The following is a 17,150-nucleotide window of genomic DNA, read 5'->3' as shown; positions in this document are numbered from 1 at the left end:
CTTTGGTTGGCTGATTGAATGGGGCAGCTCCAGCCGGGCTGCGGCAAGTCTGCTTCCCACAGCCTGCTGGGGAGACGGTGCCGTCAGACTTGGTAGATTCCACCCCCTAACCCGCCCATTTCTCCCTTGGTGTCTTGTTCGGTCTGCCACAGGCAGCCGGGGTGCACTTGGCTTTTTCAGTGGCCCAGACTCCCAACCGTTAGAGTGTCTCCCTGCGTGTCTGGTGATCCAGCAGAAAATCCTGCAGCCACCAGCTGGGAGCTGCCAATTATCCGATCTGGGCATCGGTCAGAATCTGCCCGCTGCCGTCAGGCAATAGCACCGTGTAGCGCCTGATGGGGAGGCCTCTGCCCCGTGGCTTTATTGTGGGGAGGTGGCAAGGAGGAGATGTCTGCAGAGGACAGCAGGAGTCGGCTGGCTGCCTGCAGGAAGGGAAGGAGGAACCGGAGGCGGCTGAGCCCCAGGCCCTGGGAAGTGGGATCTGCTCCAGGAAGTGTTTGAGTGCCAGTGCCCACAGTGGTGCCCACCCCCTGCCCCCTTCCTGGCTCCACCCACGCTCTGGTTCTCACCAGGCATGTAATGGGAAGGGGACATTTTTTTCATGCTGCGCCTGTCCTAGCAGTTCCCCTCCCCATGGCCTCCCAGACGCTGTCTTTGGCCTTCCCCAGCTGCATCCCCCTCCTCACACTGCCCCGCCGGCTCCCCATTTGCTCCGGGATCCAGTTCAAAAGCCCCTGCCTCGTTTGCCCCTCGGTCCAGCCAGCCATGCAGCACTTGTTTTGCTCTCTCCCCTACTCCCTCACTGCCTGTGCACTGGCCTCGTCTCCCTCCAGCTTCACACACGCTCCCGGCAGCCGGTGCAAGAGCCTTCTCCAGCGCAGCTCCTGCCAGCGGGAACATGTGTACACGCTAGTTGGGTCACTTCAGCGATACTGGTCTCATTACCGGGGTAGACCCCTGCCTAGGGTAGATCCAGTTGTTGGTCAGGGTCCTTATGCCAGTGTAGCTATTCCTGTGTGGGAAGGGGAATAAAGGAATGTACAGACAGGAATTTCTATGGGGACATGGACACTTTTTGACTGCCCAGGAGCAGCTCAGGGTGGGAAATGTAGATGGGTTTCCTGGGACAGGGCCAGTCTTTTTGCTCGACACCTGTGCAGCGCCTGGCACAACAAGGCCCTGATCTTGGATTGGTGTTACCATAACACCAACAATGCAGCGCAATAATGAATGAGCCTTTGCCTTCCAGTAGCCTCCAGAGGCCCAGCTGCAATCGGGGCCCCGCAGTGCCAGGCGCTGCATACAGGTGAAATGAATTAACCCAGGTCACACAGCAGGCTGGTGCCCTGAGTGCCAGCCCAGTGCTGTAACCAGCAGGCCGTCCTTCCTTTCATGGGGCTGACGTGGAGAGCTGGGAGGGAAGTACACAGTAATCCAAGTGGAGATTTGCCTTAACTGCTTTCTTCTTGCCCCCGACAGCCGCCGCTGGGCCGGAGAGATGGGACCTCTCCGAATGCCAACGCCCCCCTGGAGGAGCCTTTCCCCTGGGTGGGGCCAAAGACGGTGCTGCTGCAGAAGAGCTCGCAGGGGGGGTTCGGCTTCACCCTCCGACATTTCATCGTCTACCCCCCGGAGTCGGCGGTCCACTCCAATGTCAAGGTAGCCCTGCCTCCCTCCCCTGGCTCCAACAGCCTGCGGGGCATGTCCATTTGGGAGGAAGACCCCTCCCTCTGCTGAGTACAACAATAGCATTATTTGGGGGGGGGTTGGGAGGAGTGGGGAGAGGGCAGCAGTTTTGGGTCCCCGTCCCCCCAGGACAGGCCTGGATGTTGATCCCTATCAAATTTCCCAGGGTGATTCATGTGAGTGAATGTTACCGAGGTCCCCAAAGGGGAAACAACCCAAATAAGCCAATTTCCCTGGCTCCCTCCCAGCCGTTATATGATAGCAGCCTCCCTTCAAATTCTGCCTGCTTAAGAAGTCACTGCTTCCCTCCCTCCCCAGAGCCTGTGGTGACTATCTGACCGTGGTCCCTCCTGGGAATCTCGAGTCTCTGCAATCCGATGTGCTCAGCTCATGGGGGTCTCTGAATCCGGTGTGAAAGGCCCACAGCGCTGCCTTCCCTCTGGCCCATGGAGCATCCTTACTTTCTTGTTCAGACTGTCTGTTGCCTTGGCTTGCATCTCTCCCATGTGCTTTGAATTCTGCATATTTCTACTGGGGACAGGTGCCCCACCGTCCCCCAGTTTGAAATTCCATCTCTTTGTTCCAGGCACTGTCACTCCAAAGTGGCTGGTTCTCTCTTCCCCCTTCTCTCCCATAGTTCAGCCACCCACCCTGCACTGCCTTCCAGGGACACTCGCCAACATCGCCCCTGGTTTAAATACCTGCGGAGGCCTTGCATGATGGTGACCTCTCCGTGGCCAAGGTGGACACTGGATGAGCCTGGCCAGGCCTTGGCTGTAGGCATGCAGATCTCCCTGGGGCTGAACGTGCTGCATCCATAGTCCTCTCAGCTCCTGCCGGCAGGATGCTCCTTGGCTCCAGCCAGCTGGTGGCAGAGAAGATGGCCCCGGCCGGTCCAGGGAAGGAAAGCTGGCTTAGATTTCCCCGCACTGTTTGTTCTTTGGTTGTGAAGTGGAAGGGCAAATGGATCCGCTCCAGTGTCTGGCCAGTGAATGGGGCCACAGCTGAAGGAAAAGCCACCCGCCCCAGCTCTCCACCACTAAAGCTACCGTCGTAATGAGAAACCGATGACTCTGAGTGGCCACCAGCCCTGCAAACCCCCTGGTGCCTCTGCCCGGATGCTCTGCAGGTTTTGCCATAGAACGGAGCGAAATAAATCCCTTAGCTGTTCAAGTTGCTACTGTGGGGCCCATGCCAGATGCATAGTTGGTTGCCTCAGGACTATTGACCCAGAGGATTTTCCTCCTACTTGACTGGGGCGTTGGCCCGTCGGGTCTGGTATCGTTTCTCCAAGAGAGGCCGATGCATGTTGCTTTTGCGGCATCCCTTACCGTGCAATGCCAAGTGGGGGGAATTCCTTCCTGTTCACTGCCACCGGCGGAGGCCTCTCTGAAGCATGGCATTTGCCTACCCGATCAGCGAGAATAACCACACAACCGTCTCCTGCGCTGCTGTTTGACTGCCTGACCCACTGCCGCCTGGAACGGCTTGGTGTTTGCTCCTCTCTGAGCAGAGCTGCATCTGGCTAGGGCACTGCCTGTTGGCCTGGCACCTGCGGCACTGCACATGTGGATGGACCTTCGCTCGCCTGCCCAGAGGTACCACGGCCAAATGGCTGGTATGTGGGGCCATCCCAGCGACGGGGTCTGGCTTGCTCTGCGATTGCTATCGAGAAGGCTGCTGCGGGTCTGTGTGTGCAGGAGCCTGGGGGAGGCTGCCTTTCCAGAACGAGGGTGTGTGGCAGTGCCCAGCTGGGGAGCCAATCAGCTTCCGCAATCGGGGTTTGGGACCCTCTCCCATAGCTGTGCTGCTCGCCCCCAGGGATGCATCCCAGAATCCCGTGCTCCTGTCCCCAGAAGCGGGAGTTATGGTGGGGCTTTGACTCTGCTTGTAACTGAGCTGTGTGGAAGGGTAGGGAGCTGGGGAGCATCCCAGCCCCCAGCTCAGCTGCTGGTGCCCCCCCCCCCCCGGGTTCAGGCTGAGAACTGCATCTTCAACACACAGTTTAACCCCTTCATCGCTGAACAGCAGGCTAGACAGGCGCAGCCAATGGGCTCCCTTGAAATGGTTTGAGGGACAGGGCCTGCCCTGATGTTCCCTCGCAGGGCGCATACGCAGCAGCAAATGATGATTAAGGCAACCAGCTGGGGCAGGCGATCTGGATGCTTCACCCGGCACAATTCGTGCAAAATAACCCCTGAGTTTCAGGGGAATACTAATTCAGCCGAGACCTGGGTGGGGCCAAGAGTTCTGCCCATGGAGTGCGGCGGCATTATGGGGGGAGAGCAGGTGTATCCAGCCCCCTGCCGTGGAAGGGATCCCCTGCTTGATTCCTAGATTCGCCCTCTTGGTCCCTGAGGAGACAGAGTGTGTGTGTGTGTGTGGGGGGGGGTACAGCTGATTGCTGCAGACTCGGGGGTTGGGGAGGAAGAAGAGGTTTCAGTGGCAGAAGATCACAGCAACGCAGGAGCTGCCAAAGCAAAAGCTTCTGAGTCTGCTCTTGTGCCCAGGGCCTGATGTCTCAAGGGAAGCTGTTGCCCCTTCTCTGCCCCGGGGCCGTGCAGCTGACTAGCTGCGCAATGCTTCCTTTCGGACCTGGTGCCCCTCCGTGTGCCTCCCCTCCCTTCCCAAACGAGGAGCAGCCTCTGCCCTGCAGCATGAGGATTTGTTGGGACATTTTTTGACCTGATTCCTTAGCTTTGTACAGCTGCCTCTGTTTGTTGGTGGGTGCCCGTAAATCCCCCTGTGCAAATCCCGCCAAACTGTTTGCTTTGCTGATCGCCGATGGCGATGAATTCCGCAGATTCGCTACATGCTGCCTCCGGCAGATTGACTGGTAGCAAATTTACAGCTTTTCAAATTTACTGCCTGTCGGATGGAGGAGCTCCTTGCTTTGCTGTGGCAGGGTCAAGAGAAATGGCAGCTGGTTTCTTCGTTAACCAGTCATTATCTATAAATCATCTCCCACCCAGCTCCTTTCTAACCGAAATAGTACAAACCTTTTTTATCTCCCCTCTGGGACCTCTTAACAATCCGAGCTGTAAAACCCCAGGGACCACTCAATTCTACTTGGACTGCTCCTGAAAGGTATTTGTGTAAAGAGGAAGGATGTTCTTATGGGTCAAGACCCTTGGCTGGTACTCAGGAAACCTGGGGTCAGTTCCTGCCTCTGCCACTGACTCCCTGGGTGACCATGGGTAAGTCATTTAATCTCAGCCTGCATTCTCCAGCCTGTACACCAGAGAAAGGAAAGATTATTTCCCACTGCTTAGATGATAAGTTCTCTTTGCAAGGAGCTGTCTCTTGCTGCGTGTGTGGTGCCTCTTCTGCCCCCGCCCTGAGCTCGGCTGGGGCCCTACCCTCCGCTGTAGTTAACAACATGTAGGCTACATGCCTAGTTTGTGCATGAAGGTATTTACAGCTTTGGCGTGTAAGCCAGGTGGCCACAGGCACGTGACCAGTTGCATGTGGGGCACGTGGTTTTCTCACATCGTTCTGCCGCCGGTCCAGGTCCTGGAGTTAATTTTGTGCTCGACACAGGACCTGGCCCAGATCCATGGCTCAGATTGCCCCTCTCCGCTCTGTCCTCGGTTCGACTGCCACCCTCCGCCCCACAGGTGGCTGCGTTTCACTGGTGCTGTAGGGTAGCTACATGCCGTGAAATCTACCCCAAGAACCTGCTCCAACGGCTGACCTGATTGGGTGGAGTCGGAGTGGGACAGTACCTCCCTATGTCTGGGGCAGTCCCTGAGAACTGGCGGTTGCCTTACACAGGCAGCTGCTAAAATACCCCAGGATGAACGTCTGCCAACTTGGAATTTCATTGGCTGGAGATGTGAGACCCTTTGGAGGGGGGAGCATTTAATGACAGGGCTCATCTGGAGACGGAGGTACACCCAGGGCTTTTTCATGGCTGCTCAGAACCGGTTCCTTTGCTAAGTCATTTCCTCCCCCGGCCGCCCAACTTGTTTTGGGGATCAAACAGCATCTTGTCTCCAGGTTACCTTTCATCTTCCCACCACATATTTGCAGACTTTGAAACGTCTGACAATAGCACCCAACTGTTAGCCCCTTTCCCCGTCCTGGTCCATGATGGATGTGAGGAGCCCGTTAAAATGGAGCTTTGTGTGACAGCAGCATCTGGAGTCGTCTGACATTGAGACATGTCCCTTGGCTGCCTCGCGCCAAATACCGATGCCTCCAGCACGGAGACCTGGCTCTCTCTCCTCTGCTGCGTGTGGAGCCGTGACACGACTGCCCAGAGCACAAGGCCCAGGAACCCCCTCCACTCTATCCCAGCTCAGGACCTGAAAACCTGCATCCAGAAATGCTGACGCCGAGCCCTGGCTGCATTCTCTTTGCTGCATTCGGGAGCTGTTCAGAAATCCCTTCCCCGGACACAGGCCTGCCTTTCTCCTGCTGCATGACAGGGCTCCAACATGGGCCTGACTCCTGTCTGCCTTTCCCTGGGGCAGCCTGGTGCAGAACTGGCAGCATGAGTGTGACGAGACCACCCGATAACTCCCTCCCGCGTGGGACCATGGCCTGGCCGCTTTCCCCTCCACCCCCTTTCCCAGCGCTGCCGAGCTATAGCAGCGAGCGGTGGGGATCCCAGGCACCGAGGCGCCTGTCCTGAGCAACCCCCAACCCCAGCACTGTTTGCTGGCGGCAGTTCCATTCGGATTCGGCGTCTGGCCTGGAACTGCTGACCAGGTGGGACTCAGCATCGCAGCTGGAGCCAGCGCTCCCAGGTTCCGCCAGCCGAGCCTTTGTCTGGGTCGCTTTGAAAAGAAAAAGCAAGTTTCTGCCAGGCCCATTGAAAGGCTGCCTGGGGTCTGGAATCGCTTGGATTCTCTCCCCTCTCTTCTGTGCAGTGTCCTTCAGACAAAGGGGGACCTGTCTTGGAGAGCCCGGTGACCCATGGGGCACTCCGTCCTTAGAGGTTTTTAAGGCCTGGCTTGACAAAGCCCTGGCTGGGATGATTTAGTTGGGGAATGGTCCTGCTTTGAGCAGGGGATTGGACTGGATGACCCTGAGGTCTCTTCCGACCGTGATCTTCTATGAGTCCATGCAGCCCCCTTCCTGACTCTGTAGTGCCCCCAAGGTTCCCCCACCCCCTTCAGGACTCCCCCATCTCTGGCTCTCGTCACGCCACTCTGCGTCGCTAGTGGGGTTTATCCTCGCCGTGCCCTGTGCTAGCCTCGTTGTCCAGCTGGGGGCGCGAGGCCCAGGATAGATTCAGTGACTCGCCCAGGAACAGAGCCCAGGTCTCCTGAGTCCCAGCCCAGTGCCTGATCCACTCGATCATCCTCCCTACTTGCACAACCCTGGAGGTCTCACTTTTGCCTCCTCTCCCACACACGGGCGCCATGGAGCGTCCCCCCCTCACCTTGCCACTTTCCTGCCCACACTAAAAATATGTGTCGCCCCAGCTGTTCAAAATGGGCCTGGAGCTTTACCAGCCCAAGCACCCGATCTCCTTGCCCGCTGTCCCTGGATGCCAATAGGTGCAGAAGGGTGGGTGTTTTACTCGCCCGTAAGTAACACCAACGACACCTCTCCTACTTTCCCTGGGTGAGCGGGTCCTTTCCCAGGCTGTTGTAACCAGCCCCCACCCATCCAGAAATCTCCATCCGGCCTCCTTTCTGCATCTGCATTTCTTGAAGCATCACAGGGCTCCCCGACCTTGCTTCCTGCAAGCTCCCAGGAGGGAGGCATGAGCCTGTCTAGGGCAGGTGCAGAACAATGCCCGAGGTTGTCGTGAAGGCCAGGACTATAACGGTTCAAAAAAGAACTAAAGTTCCTGGAGGCTACGTCCATCAGTGGCTATTAGCCAGGATGGGCAGGGATGGTGTCTCTAGCCGCTGTTTGCCAGAAGCTGGGAATGGGCGACGGGATGGATCACTTGATGATTCCCTGTTCTGTTCATACTCTCTGGGGCTCCTGCATTGGCCACTGTCGGCAGACAGGACACTGGGCTAGATGGACCTTTGGTCTGACCCAGTCTGGCCGCTCTTATGTAATGAGCGTAGGGCCTAGTGATGAGTCAGGATTCGGAAGCACCCGGGATCCCCAGGCAAGGGAGCCTGAGTTAGCCCTGGAAAGAGCAGGAGGGAGCTTTGCACCTCGGGATTAAGGCCGTGTATTGGGGGCTAGTGCTTGGCAGAGGGACTCGTGAATTGATCAGGGATGCTCCAGGCGTAGGATCCCCCCGGTGGTGCTCGGAGCAAAGGGCAGCTGTTCCCGGGATCAGAACCTGTTTGGAAAGTAGCAACGCAAGGAGTGGAAATGCAGCTTGCTCCCCAGCTGCCGGCTTTCGGGTGGTGGGAAGCAGGGCTGGGGAGCCAGGCCCCAGGCTAGACCTGGAGGGCAGGTTTCGGTGGAGCTGACTCAGCAGGGAGTGAGACAGGAGCTCTGCATTCCACACAGCGCTGGCATCACACCTTTCCGTGTCGCAGGGGAGCCAAACCCACATCCCCCCGGGTTGCCTGGCCTGGCACAAGAGCCAGGGCAGGTTGGAGGGGAGGGGAGAAGCAGGGTGGGGCTGCGGAGGAGGAAGCCTTGGGCTTAAGGGAACTTTCCCATCCCACTCCCTTCCCACGGCCCCAGGAGTTCGGTAGCTGGGGGTGTTTGTATCTTCCCGCATTCGCCAGCTCCGCTGCTTTGGCTGAGCAATTTGGGGAGGGAGCTGCCACCTCGATGACCCCATCCAGCTGGGCTTGGAAAAACTCCTCCCCCTCGGGTTTGGGGGGGCTGCTTCCCTTCCTTCTCCCCACCCCTGTGCAATCACAGGTCTCTCCTCGCGCCGAGAGCCCTCTGGGACGGCGGTCAGGCACTGGGCTGCAGGATGGGACAGTGTGTCCAGGCTCCCCTGCCTGGAGGCTGATCAATCTGTGCCCCATAGCCAGTGTGGGACCTACCTGCCACGGTCGCAAGCTGCATGTCCTGACAGGGCCCTACCCCCCACTTCCCCCCTTCCCACTGACCCAGAGCCGTGGGTTAACGTTGGGAATCTGGCATGTGACTCTTGGAAGCGCATACCCAGCTCATGCCCTCCTGGCTACCTAGAAAGTGACATTCAGGGAAGCCCAGCAGAGCTGGAGTCTTAAGAAGTTTCGGGCATACCTTGGAGTATCCCCCCAGTGTCAGCCTCTGACTGGGACCAGCTGGGGTCAAGCCATCATCAGAAACATCAGCTCTGAGTTCGCCGGGATCCCCCTGTTCCCCCAGCCCATCCCCACGTCTGTCTCCCAAAGTCCAGACGCCTTCTTCGCTCCCCCCTCCCTGCTCCAGATCTTGTCAGCTCGCGTCATGCCATAAATAACGCAGCACCGTGAAGACGGCCCCTCTGGCCGAAACCGGCACGTGGCCTCCCGCAGTTCGCCCTGGATAATCATTACAGCGCTAAATATAGCCACGCTCGCAGTTTGGGACCGGCCTCCAGAGAGCATCACCGGAGTGGCGCTTCCAGATGGGGGAGGCTTTCAGCCCCCCCATGGCGGGGCGCTCCCTTTCTGTCTGTCAGCCCCTCTATTGGCATGGACACGGGGCCTGGTGATAGGGTGGCACCATCAGCTTTCTTCCGAGCCGCGTGGCAAGGTTTTGGCCCTTGTAACCAGGGTCGCTGCCTCCAGATCGCCCCCTTATGGCATGGGGCAGCCCTGCAGCACCCAGCCCTCAGTTTCCCTTTTTGGGTCTTCACAAGAGCTTTGCAACCCAAAATACTTCACATGGTTCCGTCTGGTGTATTGAGTCCTGGCAACAACATTTCCCCCTGCTTCCCCCACCCCAAAAGGAATTCAAATCAAACCCACCGGGTCACACCTTGGAGCAGCAGGCCAGGTCTCCCTTCGCCAGCATCTCCCCATGTGTGTCTCCCCTGCTGTCTCGGACGGCTGCAGTGCCTCAAAACCCCGCGTCACCAGTTTCAGATCCCAGGTTAATTGTCTCAGCCTGCGGGGAATGTTCACATTTGGGCTGCGGGTGGAGCCCGGGCTCCAAGACCCGCCCCCCTCGTGGGGTTTCAGAGCCCTGGCCCGAACATCTGCACTGCAATTTATAGCCCTGGTTGCCCCTCTGAAGCCCTTCTGCTTCCCTTGCTCGTTACCCGTTACCCATCTCAGATTCCCATCTGACGGGACATGGGAGAGGACTCAGAGCCTGCCTCCCCTGGCTGTCGGAAGCTGGTAGCACACCCAGGGCAGGGAGCTCGTCTCCTGGGGACGGAGGGGGTGGGATTTGCAGTGCTGCCTGGGGTATTTAGACACCTAGTCCCCATTCAGTTTAATGGGAGCTGAGCGTCCAAATCCTTTAGGTTGCTTTGCAGTTTTTTCGATTGCTCTGCAGTGACCCCTTTGGCTGACTCGGGAATGGCAGGGAACCCTGAAGGGCTCAGGGGGAATGTCTGTTTCCCCAACCTACTTGTACTTCCCAGCCCACGATGGTACCTAGATTGGTCCGGGCAGCTCTCTCCCTTATTGCCTCTGCTCCAGACCCAACCAGGTTTGAGCTGGCACCTTCTGTTTCCCTCCAGCAGTGCCAGCTGCCCATGGCATCCCAGGGTTGCCCCTCCTGATACAGGCTCCTGTTGTGGGGTGAGAGGATTTACCCTTGCGGGGAGGGGGGGCAGCTTTACGTTCCACCCAGGGGCCAGCAGAGGCTGCTCAAGGAATGCCCGATCATGGTGCCTCACCCCCGAACTCCTGGAGCGGCATTGACCCCTATGGGAGAGAGGAGATTACAGCTTCATTCTCCGGCCAGGGCCCTGGGTGAGCAGAGCCCACAACCTGGTGGCCCCAGGAGTCTGTGATTGTTTCTTCCAGGGAGCAGGCTTGTGGGAGCTGAGTGTGCGCCCACCCTCCCTGCAGCTGTATGACCAGATCAGGGCTTCCTCTGAGGCCGTCAGAAAGGGCAAACCTGCTGTGGCGCTCTCCCCTTGGCTAATCGGAAGCTGGAGTGGCCATTATACAGTCACTGTGAGGGAGAATAAACCCTTCCCCTGCCCGCCCAGCTGAACTGATGTGCTGACGGCCCAGGGAGATCCTGTGTCAAGAGTTAATTTTACCCTCTGGGCAGTCCGGGTGGCAGAGGGAGGATAAGAAGGCACCAGGTCACTTTGCTGGTGTTTCGATGCCTCAGAGGTTACCCATGCTCCTTGTCTGCTGAGCCGCCCCTACTGCCGGGTTCCCCCCTTCGTGTTAATCAACCGTCCTGAGGGATCTGTCCCTCTTCCCACCTTTCGGACTTCTCCAAAGCCTCTGTGACATTGGTCTCTCTCTCTTCCCTGTGCAGGAGGAAGAGAATGGAAACCGAGGAGGTAAGCACCTATCTCTGGCACCCTGCCGCTTGTATCGTCTGTGCATGTGCGTGTGTGTATGTGTCGTGTGTGTGGCCAGACACGTACGGATGGCCGTGTGTGAAAGGGAGCCGATTGGTGCTCTGGCCTGCTTTACTGACCAGCCCACACTCCGTACCTCCCTGCCAGGGAAGTGATTGCAGCCCCTGGTGGTTTGTGAAATGCGCCAGGCTGCTGAGCAGCAGATCAGTGTTGCAGCAGACCGGCCAGGCAGGGAGGGGGGATCTTTCCAGCACAGACGAAGGTACCCGGCTCCCCTTAGCATGAATCACCAACCAATCTGCTGAACTCAACCTAGGCCTGAGCTGAACCGGCTCTGTCGCACTCGGAGATGGGCAAGCTGGGCTCCCCTGACGCCAAGGGAAGCTGCCCTGCCTGGTGGGACCATCTCAGACTGTGCAGGAGGAAGCCCATGTAGAGATGCTGTGGTAGGATCCCTCTAACATCCCAGCCATTCGGGGGTATCTGTCCCCTTCCCCCGCTTACTAGCGGTTGCATTATTCATCCCCAAATCCATTAGGTGATGCCCCATTGGCAATACCTTGGGCACTTCCCTACGTCTCTGCCCCTAGCTAGGACCTTCCCGACTAGATCCCAGAACCAGCTGGTTCTCCCGCCTCCCCCGGCTGCTCCGCGTTGGCTCCGGCTGTGTGCTGGCCGCAGACCAACTGCTCCTGGGAAGGAATAAAGCTGCCACCTAGCCAGTTTCTGTGCTGTTCATCCCTCCCAGACTGGGAACTGTGCCTTGCCCTAGATTTACAGCGAAGGAGCCTTTCCCTACAGGGAGGCTGTGCTCATGGCCAGCTGGGAACATTTTGCTTTGGTGGGATCGGAGGGTGCAAAGCGACTCCCTCAGCCTGCCGGCGGGTGCTTTGGGTGCACATCACTGGCTTTTGCCTTGTTTGTATCTGGATTCAAGGCCGCGGTTTCTTGGTGTCTTTCCCCAGCCAAGAGCCCAGCCGCTGCCCTGGGGGTTTCAGTGCAAGACAGGCACTCTAGCTCCCAGCCCCCGTCACGTCATGTCTGAGACAAGCATAGCGCCTGAGCAGTGGGCTAGCAACTGTGAGAGTCAGGCTGCCCAGCTCTGTGGCACCTCAATTCTGTTCCTGTCCCAGGCTCTCCCGCCTCCGAACCTCTAGCTCTGGGGATGATCCACCTCCAGCCTGGCCTACAGGGGTACCCAGCCTGGCGTTGCCACCCAGCCTGTCCTGCAGCACCCACGCTCCGAGGCCTCTCCCTGCACAGGGAGCGCCGGCCCGGCAGAGTCATGGGGGGGAACGGGGGAGAAGGTCTTGTAGACAGATCCCAGACCAAGCTCCGATCAGGGACCTAGAGGTGTACAAGTGTCCATGCCTGAGTGGCATCTGCTGAGGCCCAGGGGCCCAGCGGGGGGAGCGGGCCCTCCCGGGAGTGCACATGGATGTGGGGGGAAGCTGTGACTTCCACGGCCCGTGCACAGTTACTGAAGCTGCTCTTGGCTTGGCTTTGTGCAGAGGACAGGTCTGAAGCCCAGCACCCAGCCTGCACCTCCAGGCTGGAGTTGAGTTAACCGGATCTGATGCAGTCAGAATGGATAGCCACACGCCGGGCTTGACAGAGTACTTTCAGTTCTGGCCCCTTGCTTGACTCCAGCCCTGTGGGGAGGGGACTGGCTGCAGACGAAGCGAGGCTGGAGGTGGGGGCCAGGTGATGGACCAAGGCACATACAGGCTACTCCTCTGGCACATCCCCTGCCCCTTCCTGCTCTGCCATTCCCTGCCCATAACCAACCACAGCCTCTTGCTGTGACCCCAATCCCTCGCGGCCAAAGGATTGTGGGATGGGGTGGGTCGTGGCAAGAAATCGGGGCTGGTGGTTGGGTCCCAGGTGGGGAGAGGCTGAGAACTACCAGTTGAAGAGGGGCTGAAACCTTCCTTCCCTCCCGCCCAGGAGGACCTTGTCCCACCAGGGGTCCAGTGAGGGGGACACGTGCTTCCCGCTCTCAGATAATGTGTGTCGCCCTAGGACCAGATTGTTCCTCTGGGTCCTAGCCTTCGAGGTCTGTGTTTGCCGGTGTGGAGCTGCAGTGCTGGAACCTGCTGGGTTTTTTTTTAATTGCGTGTGTGTAGCCAGCGTGTATGCATGTGAGTGTCTTGTGTGTGTATGACGTGTGTGCACTCAAGCACTGTGTATCCAGTACACACGAGCGTGTGTGTATCCAGTGTGTGTGTGCTCATGCATGTAGCTCTCTGCGTGTGTAACCAGTACACAGAAGCGTTTTGTATCCTGTGTGTGTGTGTGTGTGTGTGTGCACGTGCTCATGCACGTAGTTCTCTGTGTGCTTGTGTCCAGTGAGCATGCATGAGTGTGTGAGTATACAGCATGTACCCATCTTTCCCGTGAGGGACCCCCCTGGTGTCGAGCTCTGGTCTCTGACATCCTTTCCCTTCCCTTTCCTGGCGCAGGTCCCCAGCGGAGCCGCCTGGAGCCCATGGACACCATCTTTGTGAAGAATGTGAAGGAAGCCGGGCCTGCGCACCAGGCTGGCCTCCGCACAGGTGAGGGAGCCCCCCATGGGGTGAGGGCGACCTGGGGGACTGCACTGGGAAAGCCAGTGGCAAAGTGCTCCTGGAGGGGATTGAAATCCCATGGACTGAGGGTTCCCATGGGAAACAGACCGAAAAACCCTTCCAGTTAATTCAAATGCTTGGTAAACAGCTGTGGGAGAACAGGGCTTTGTTAAAGATTCATGTCTGCAGGGGCCATTCCTCCCCAAGGGACGAATCTGGCAGACGCCTGTCTGCAAAGCACAGGGCATGATCTGAACCCCACTGAATACCAAGGGAGGTGCTGATGGAGGTGGGAGCAGAGAAGGAAGGAGCCTGGCACTCCGTGTATTAGCAGCGAAGCCATTTCCCGCAGAGGGGCGGGAGAGAAGCTTTGGTTCCTCCTAACTCCAGCAAGTCCTGCCAGCCTCCCTCCTGCATGTCTCTTAGCTCCATTCAGCTGTGGGGTGGAAACTGGTGGTGGAGCCAGGGCCAGAGTCAGAATCGCTTCTCAAGCGGTAATTAAGTAATGGGGGGTGGGGAGTGGAAGTGTGTCCTGGGTGCACGGGACATGGCTGGGGCTTTCACTGCAGATCCCCCTAATGGGTCCGTAGCCCCTGGCTCCACCCAGATGTCACCTTCTCAACCCCTTCCATGTTCCTGGGCTGCTCTTCTTCGGTGTATGCCAGCCGCATAGCCATCCTGCAGCACCCGGGGCATGCTCCAGCCATCTGGCGGTGGGCTGAAAGGGGAAGCTTGTTCACTTGCCAGCAGTGGGGAAGCTAGCTGTGCCATGTTAGGGTGAAAATCTCCCCTTCCGCGGGGGGCGTTGGGGCAAAGGGTCCCTTCAGGCCTCTTGGCTCTGAGCGAGCTCACTGCCTGGAAAGAAGGGGAGTCGCCATAGCAGCAGAACCTAGGGAACCCCATAAGGGAGCCTCTCTGGACAGGCCTTGCCTCAGAGCTCACAGCCTGGGGGAAAATGTCCTTGTCCTTGTGTGACATTTGTCCGTACGACGTCCTGTCCGCCCGGGTGGATCGCTTGCTCCAGGCTGGGGCTAGGGGCAGAGGGAAGGGGCTTTCTGTCTCTTCCCCCCACCTTGCCCATTGCTCTATACTACAACCTCTGAAAGCAGTTGTCTCTTGCCACCATCAGCTGGTGCCCCCCCAGAGCAGCGCAGGGGCTGGCACTTTTGGGCCCCCAGTTGTCGGTGGCAACAGCAGTAACCGTTCTGCCAGCGCTCAGGGTGAGGATGGCATGTGCCCGGCTAAAATGAGCAGGCAGTAAACGGAAGGAAGGCGCTGAGTGTTGTATACTCTAGGCCAGACGTCAGCTGGCACAAACCTGGGGCGCTTCCTTGTCTTCGGCTGAGTGAGGCCAGCTGAGGGCCCCACCCTGCTGTGGCCCCCTGGCCCAGCCGCTGAGCGCTCGTTAACAGGGACAGGGCTGCAAGGTGGATGGGTCGTCTGCCCAGCAGGCTGAGGCAGGAGAGCAGTCAGATAACAAGCCAGCTCCATTTGTGCAAAGGCAAGAGGACTCCATTGCTGGGGACAGAGGGGGGCTCTCTTAACGCCACTGCCCCATCTCCTGCGAGGTGCCGAGTGCCCCCAGCTCCCACGGGTAGCAGCACGCTATGGGTGGTATTGCACGTTGCTATGGTTACCGCCAGCTGTGCTCACTCTGGGTTGACTAGCTGCTCTCCCATTCACGTGTGGGCCCGCGGTTGTGTTCCCTCTGCAGGAGACCGGCTTGTCAAGGTGAACGGGGAGAGCATCATCGGGAAAACCTACTCCCAGGTCATAGCGCTGATCCAGAACAGGTGAGGGCATGCTTGTGCCGCCGGCCGGGGGGCCGGATACGCCCTGCGGTGAGACTGCTGGCTGAGACGAAGTGCGCCCGGGGGGCTCAGGCCAAATGTTCACACTCAAATCCACCATCCTCAAAGGTGCATGGGTGCCCAACTCCTAGTGGTGCCAGTGCTAATCAGGTGCCTAAATACCTTGGAGGAACTGGGCCCTAGGCCAAGCTTTTCCAAAGTGATGAGTGATTTTTGGGTGGCCACCTTGAGACACCCCAAGGGGCCTGGTTTGCATGAAGTGCTGAGGTCCTGCCCCAGGAAGGTGGGTCCCCATCACCAGGCACTTGGGAAAAAGCCGGTATGGATTACTGGCAGGTGCTGGATCGGCTAAGTTGATGGATGTGGGAGAATTTCCTATCCCCCACCCCTTAGTTCTCACACGTTCCCTCACACACCAAAAAGGGAAGAAAGAAGCCAGTGTGTGCGTCTGTCTCTCTTTGGAGTTGGGATTTAATTAATGACCTGGATTTGTGTGTATTCCACTCTGTGTGTAACGACTGATTAGATAGAGGAGATAGAGGGGCAGACCTGACCAAGATAACTCCTAAATATAGCACCCGGGGAAGGAACCAAATGAAAGTGATCTGGATATGAACTAAATATAAGATACGGCCCTGGATGCTAAATGCATTTGGAAAAATCCCCGGTGGCAGTCAGCCGGGGAGGGGGATGGCGGGGCTGTCTGCTGTCAACTGGCTCTCAAACTGAAATGGGTTTTCCTGCGGTTTTGTTGCAGTTTCTTGCCATGGCTTGTGCTTCTCGCTAGTGGAGAAAGAAATAAGCAGCCGCCATCACCAAAGGAAGAGGGAGTGATCGTGTGGCTAGAGCAGGGGATGGGGAGCCAGGACTCCTGGGTTTCAGGCCTGGCTCTGTGATGGAGCATGGTCTAATGGTTAGAGCAGGAGACCGGGAGCTAGGACTCCTAGGTTCTAGCCTGGTCTCTGGGAGGGAATGTTGCTTAATGATTAGAGCTGGGGAACCGGAGCTAGGACTCCTGGGTTCTATCCTGGTCTCTGGGAGGGAATGTTGGCTAATGGTTAGAGCAGGGGACCGGAGCTAGGACTCCTGGGTTCCATTCTGCTCCCTGGGAGGGTATGTTAGAGCAGGGGGACTAGGGGTCAGGACTCCCAGCCCTTTTCTCGATGCAAGTTCGCAATGGTGGGCTTGGCTGTGCCGAGCTGGGAGGAGGGACTGAAGGAGAGAGGGTGGACGAGTGCCTCACGGGGGTGGGGAGGGCCCTGCTCAGACTAAGGGAGAGGTGAGGTGAGCTACAGGCATGGAGGGGCCATGGTGCAGTAGGCGCCTTTGCCAGGTTAGCGGGCGGCTGTCTTGCCTGTGAGTCAAGCAGCGGCCCGTGCCCAGCCCAGCCCAGGGCTGGATCTGAGAGCTGTTGCTGGCTGTGCACCCCCATGCAGCTAGCGGGGGGCAGCGGGCGGATGCGTAGCTACACTCTGACAGGTCCTGGCTTTTGCATGTGGCGTGAGGACAAAGTCTTGCCTGTCCCCTGGGAAGGAAAATGTCCCATCGTGGCGGCTTGGCTGCTGTCTCCTCTGGGAGTAACAGCAGCTTCTACTGTCCCAGGCTGCATGTGTGAGCTGCTGCTGCTGCTGCGCTGGCCTGCATGGGCCCGGTGCTGCTGGGATCTTCCAGCTCAAACCCTTGGAGTAAAACCGCTGCCCTGCAAATCTCCAGCCCAGTTCTCGTGCACTAGCCCAGGGCCGCGATGCT

At 58.3% G+C, this 17,150-nt stretch overlaps 1 protein-coding gene across 8 annotated transcripts in view; it reads left to right on the top strand.

Annotated features, from left to right (window-relative positions):
* ARHGAP23 (Rho GTPase activating protein 23) overlaps window positions 1–17,150 on the top strand; it is a 123,498-nt gene that overhangs the window by 67,670 nt on the left and 38,678 nt on the right. For all 8 annotated transcript variants that reach the window (XM_030541618.1, XM_030541615.1, XM_030541617.1 and 5 more), the window contains exons 2-5: window positions 1,480–1,659; window positions 10,978–11,002; window positions 13,486–13,578; window positions 15,305–15,383. In XM_030541618.1, coding sequence (XP_030397478.1) covers window positions 1,480–1,659; window positions 10,978–11,002; window positions 13,486–13,578; window positions 15,305–15,383 — 377 coding nt within the window. The remainder of the gene's footprint in view (window positions 1–1,479; window positions 1,660–10,977; window positions 11,003–13,485; window positions 13,579–15,304; window positions 15,384–17,150) is intronic.

This window comes from Gopherus evgoodei, chromosome 23, assembly GCF_007399415.2.
Source record: "Gopherus evgoodei ecotype Sinaloan lineage chromosome 23, rGopEvg1_v1.p, whole genome shotgun sequence".
NCBI lineage: Eukaryota > Metazoa > Chordata > Testudines > Testudinidae > Gopherus > Gopherus evgoodei.
This window is presented reverse-complemented; position numbering and strand designations above follow the sequence as displayed.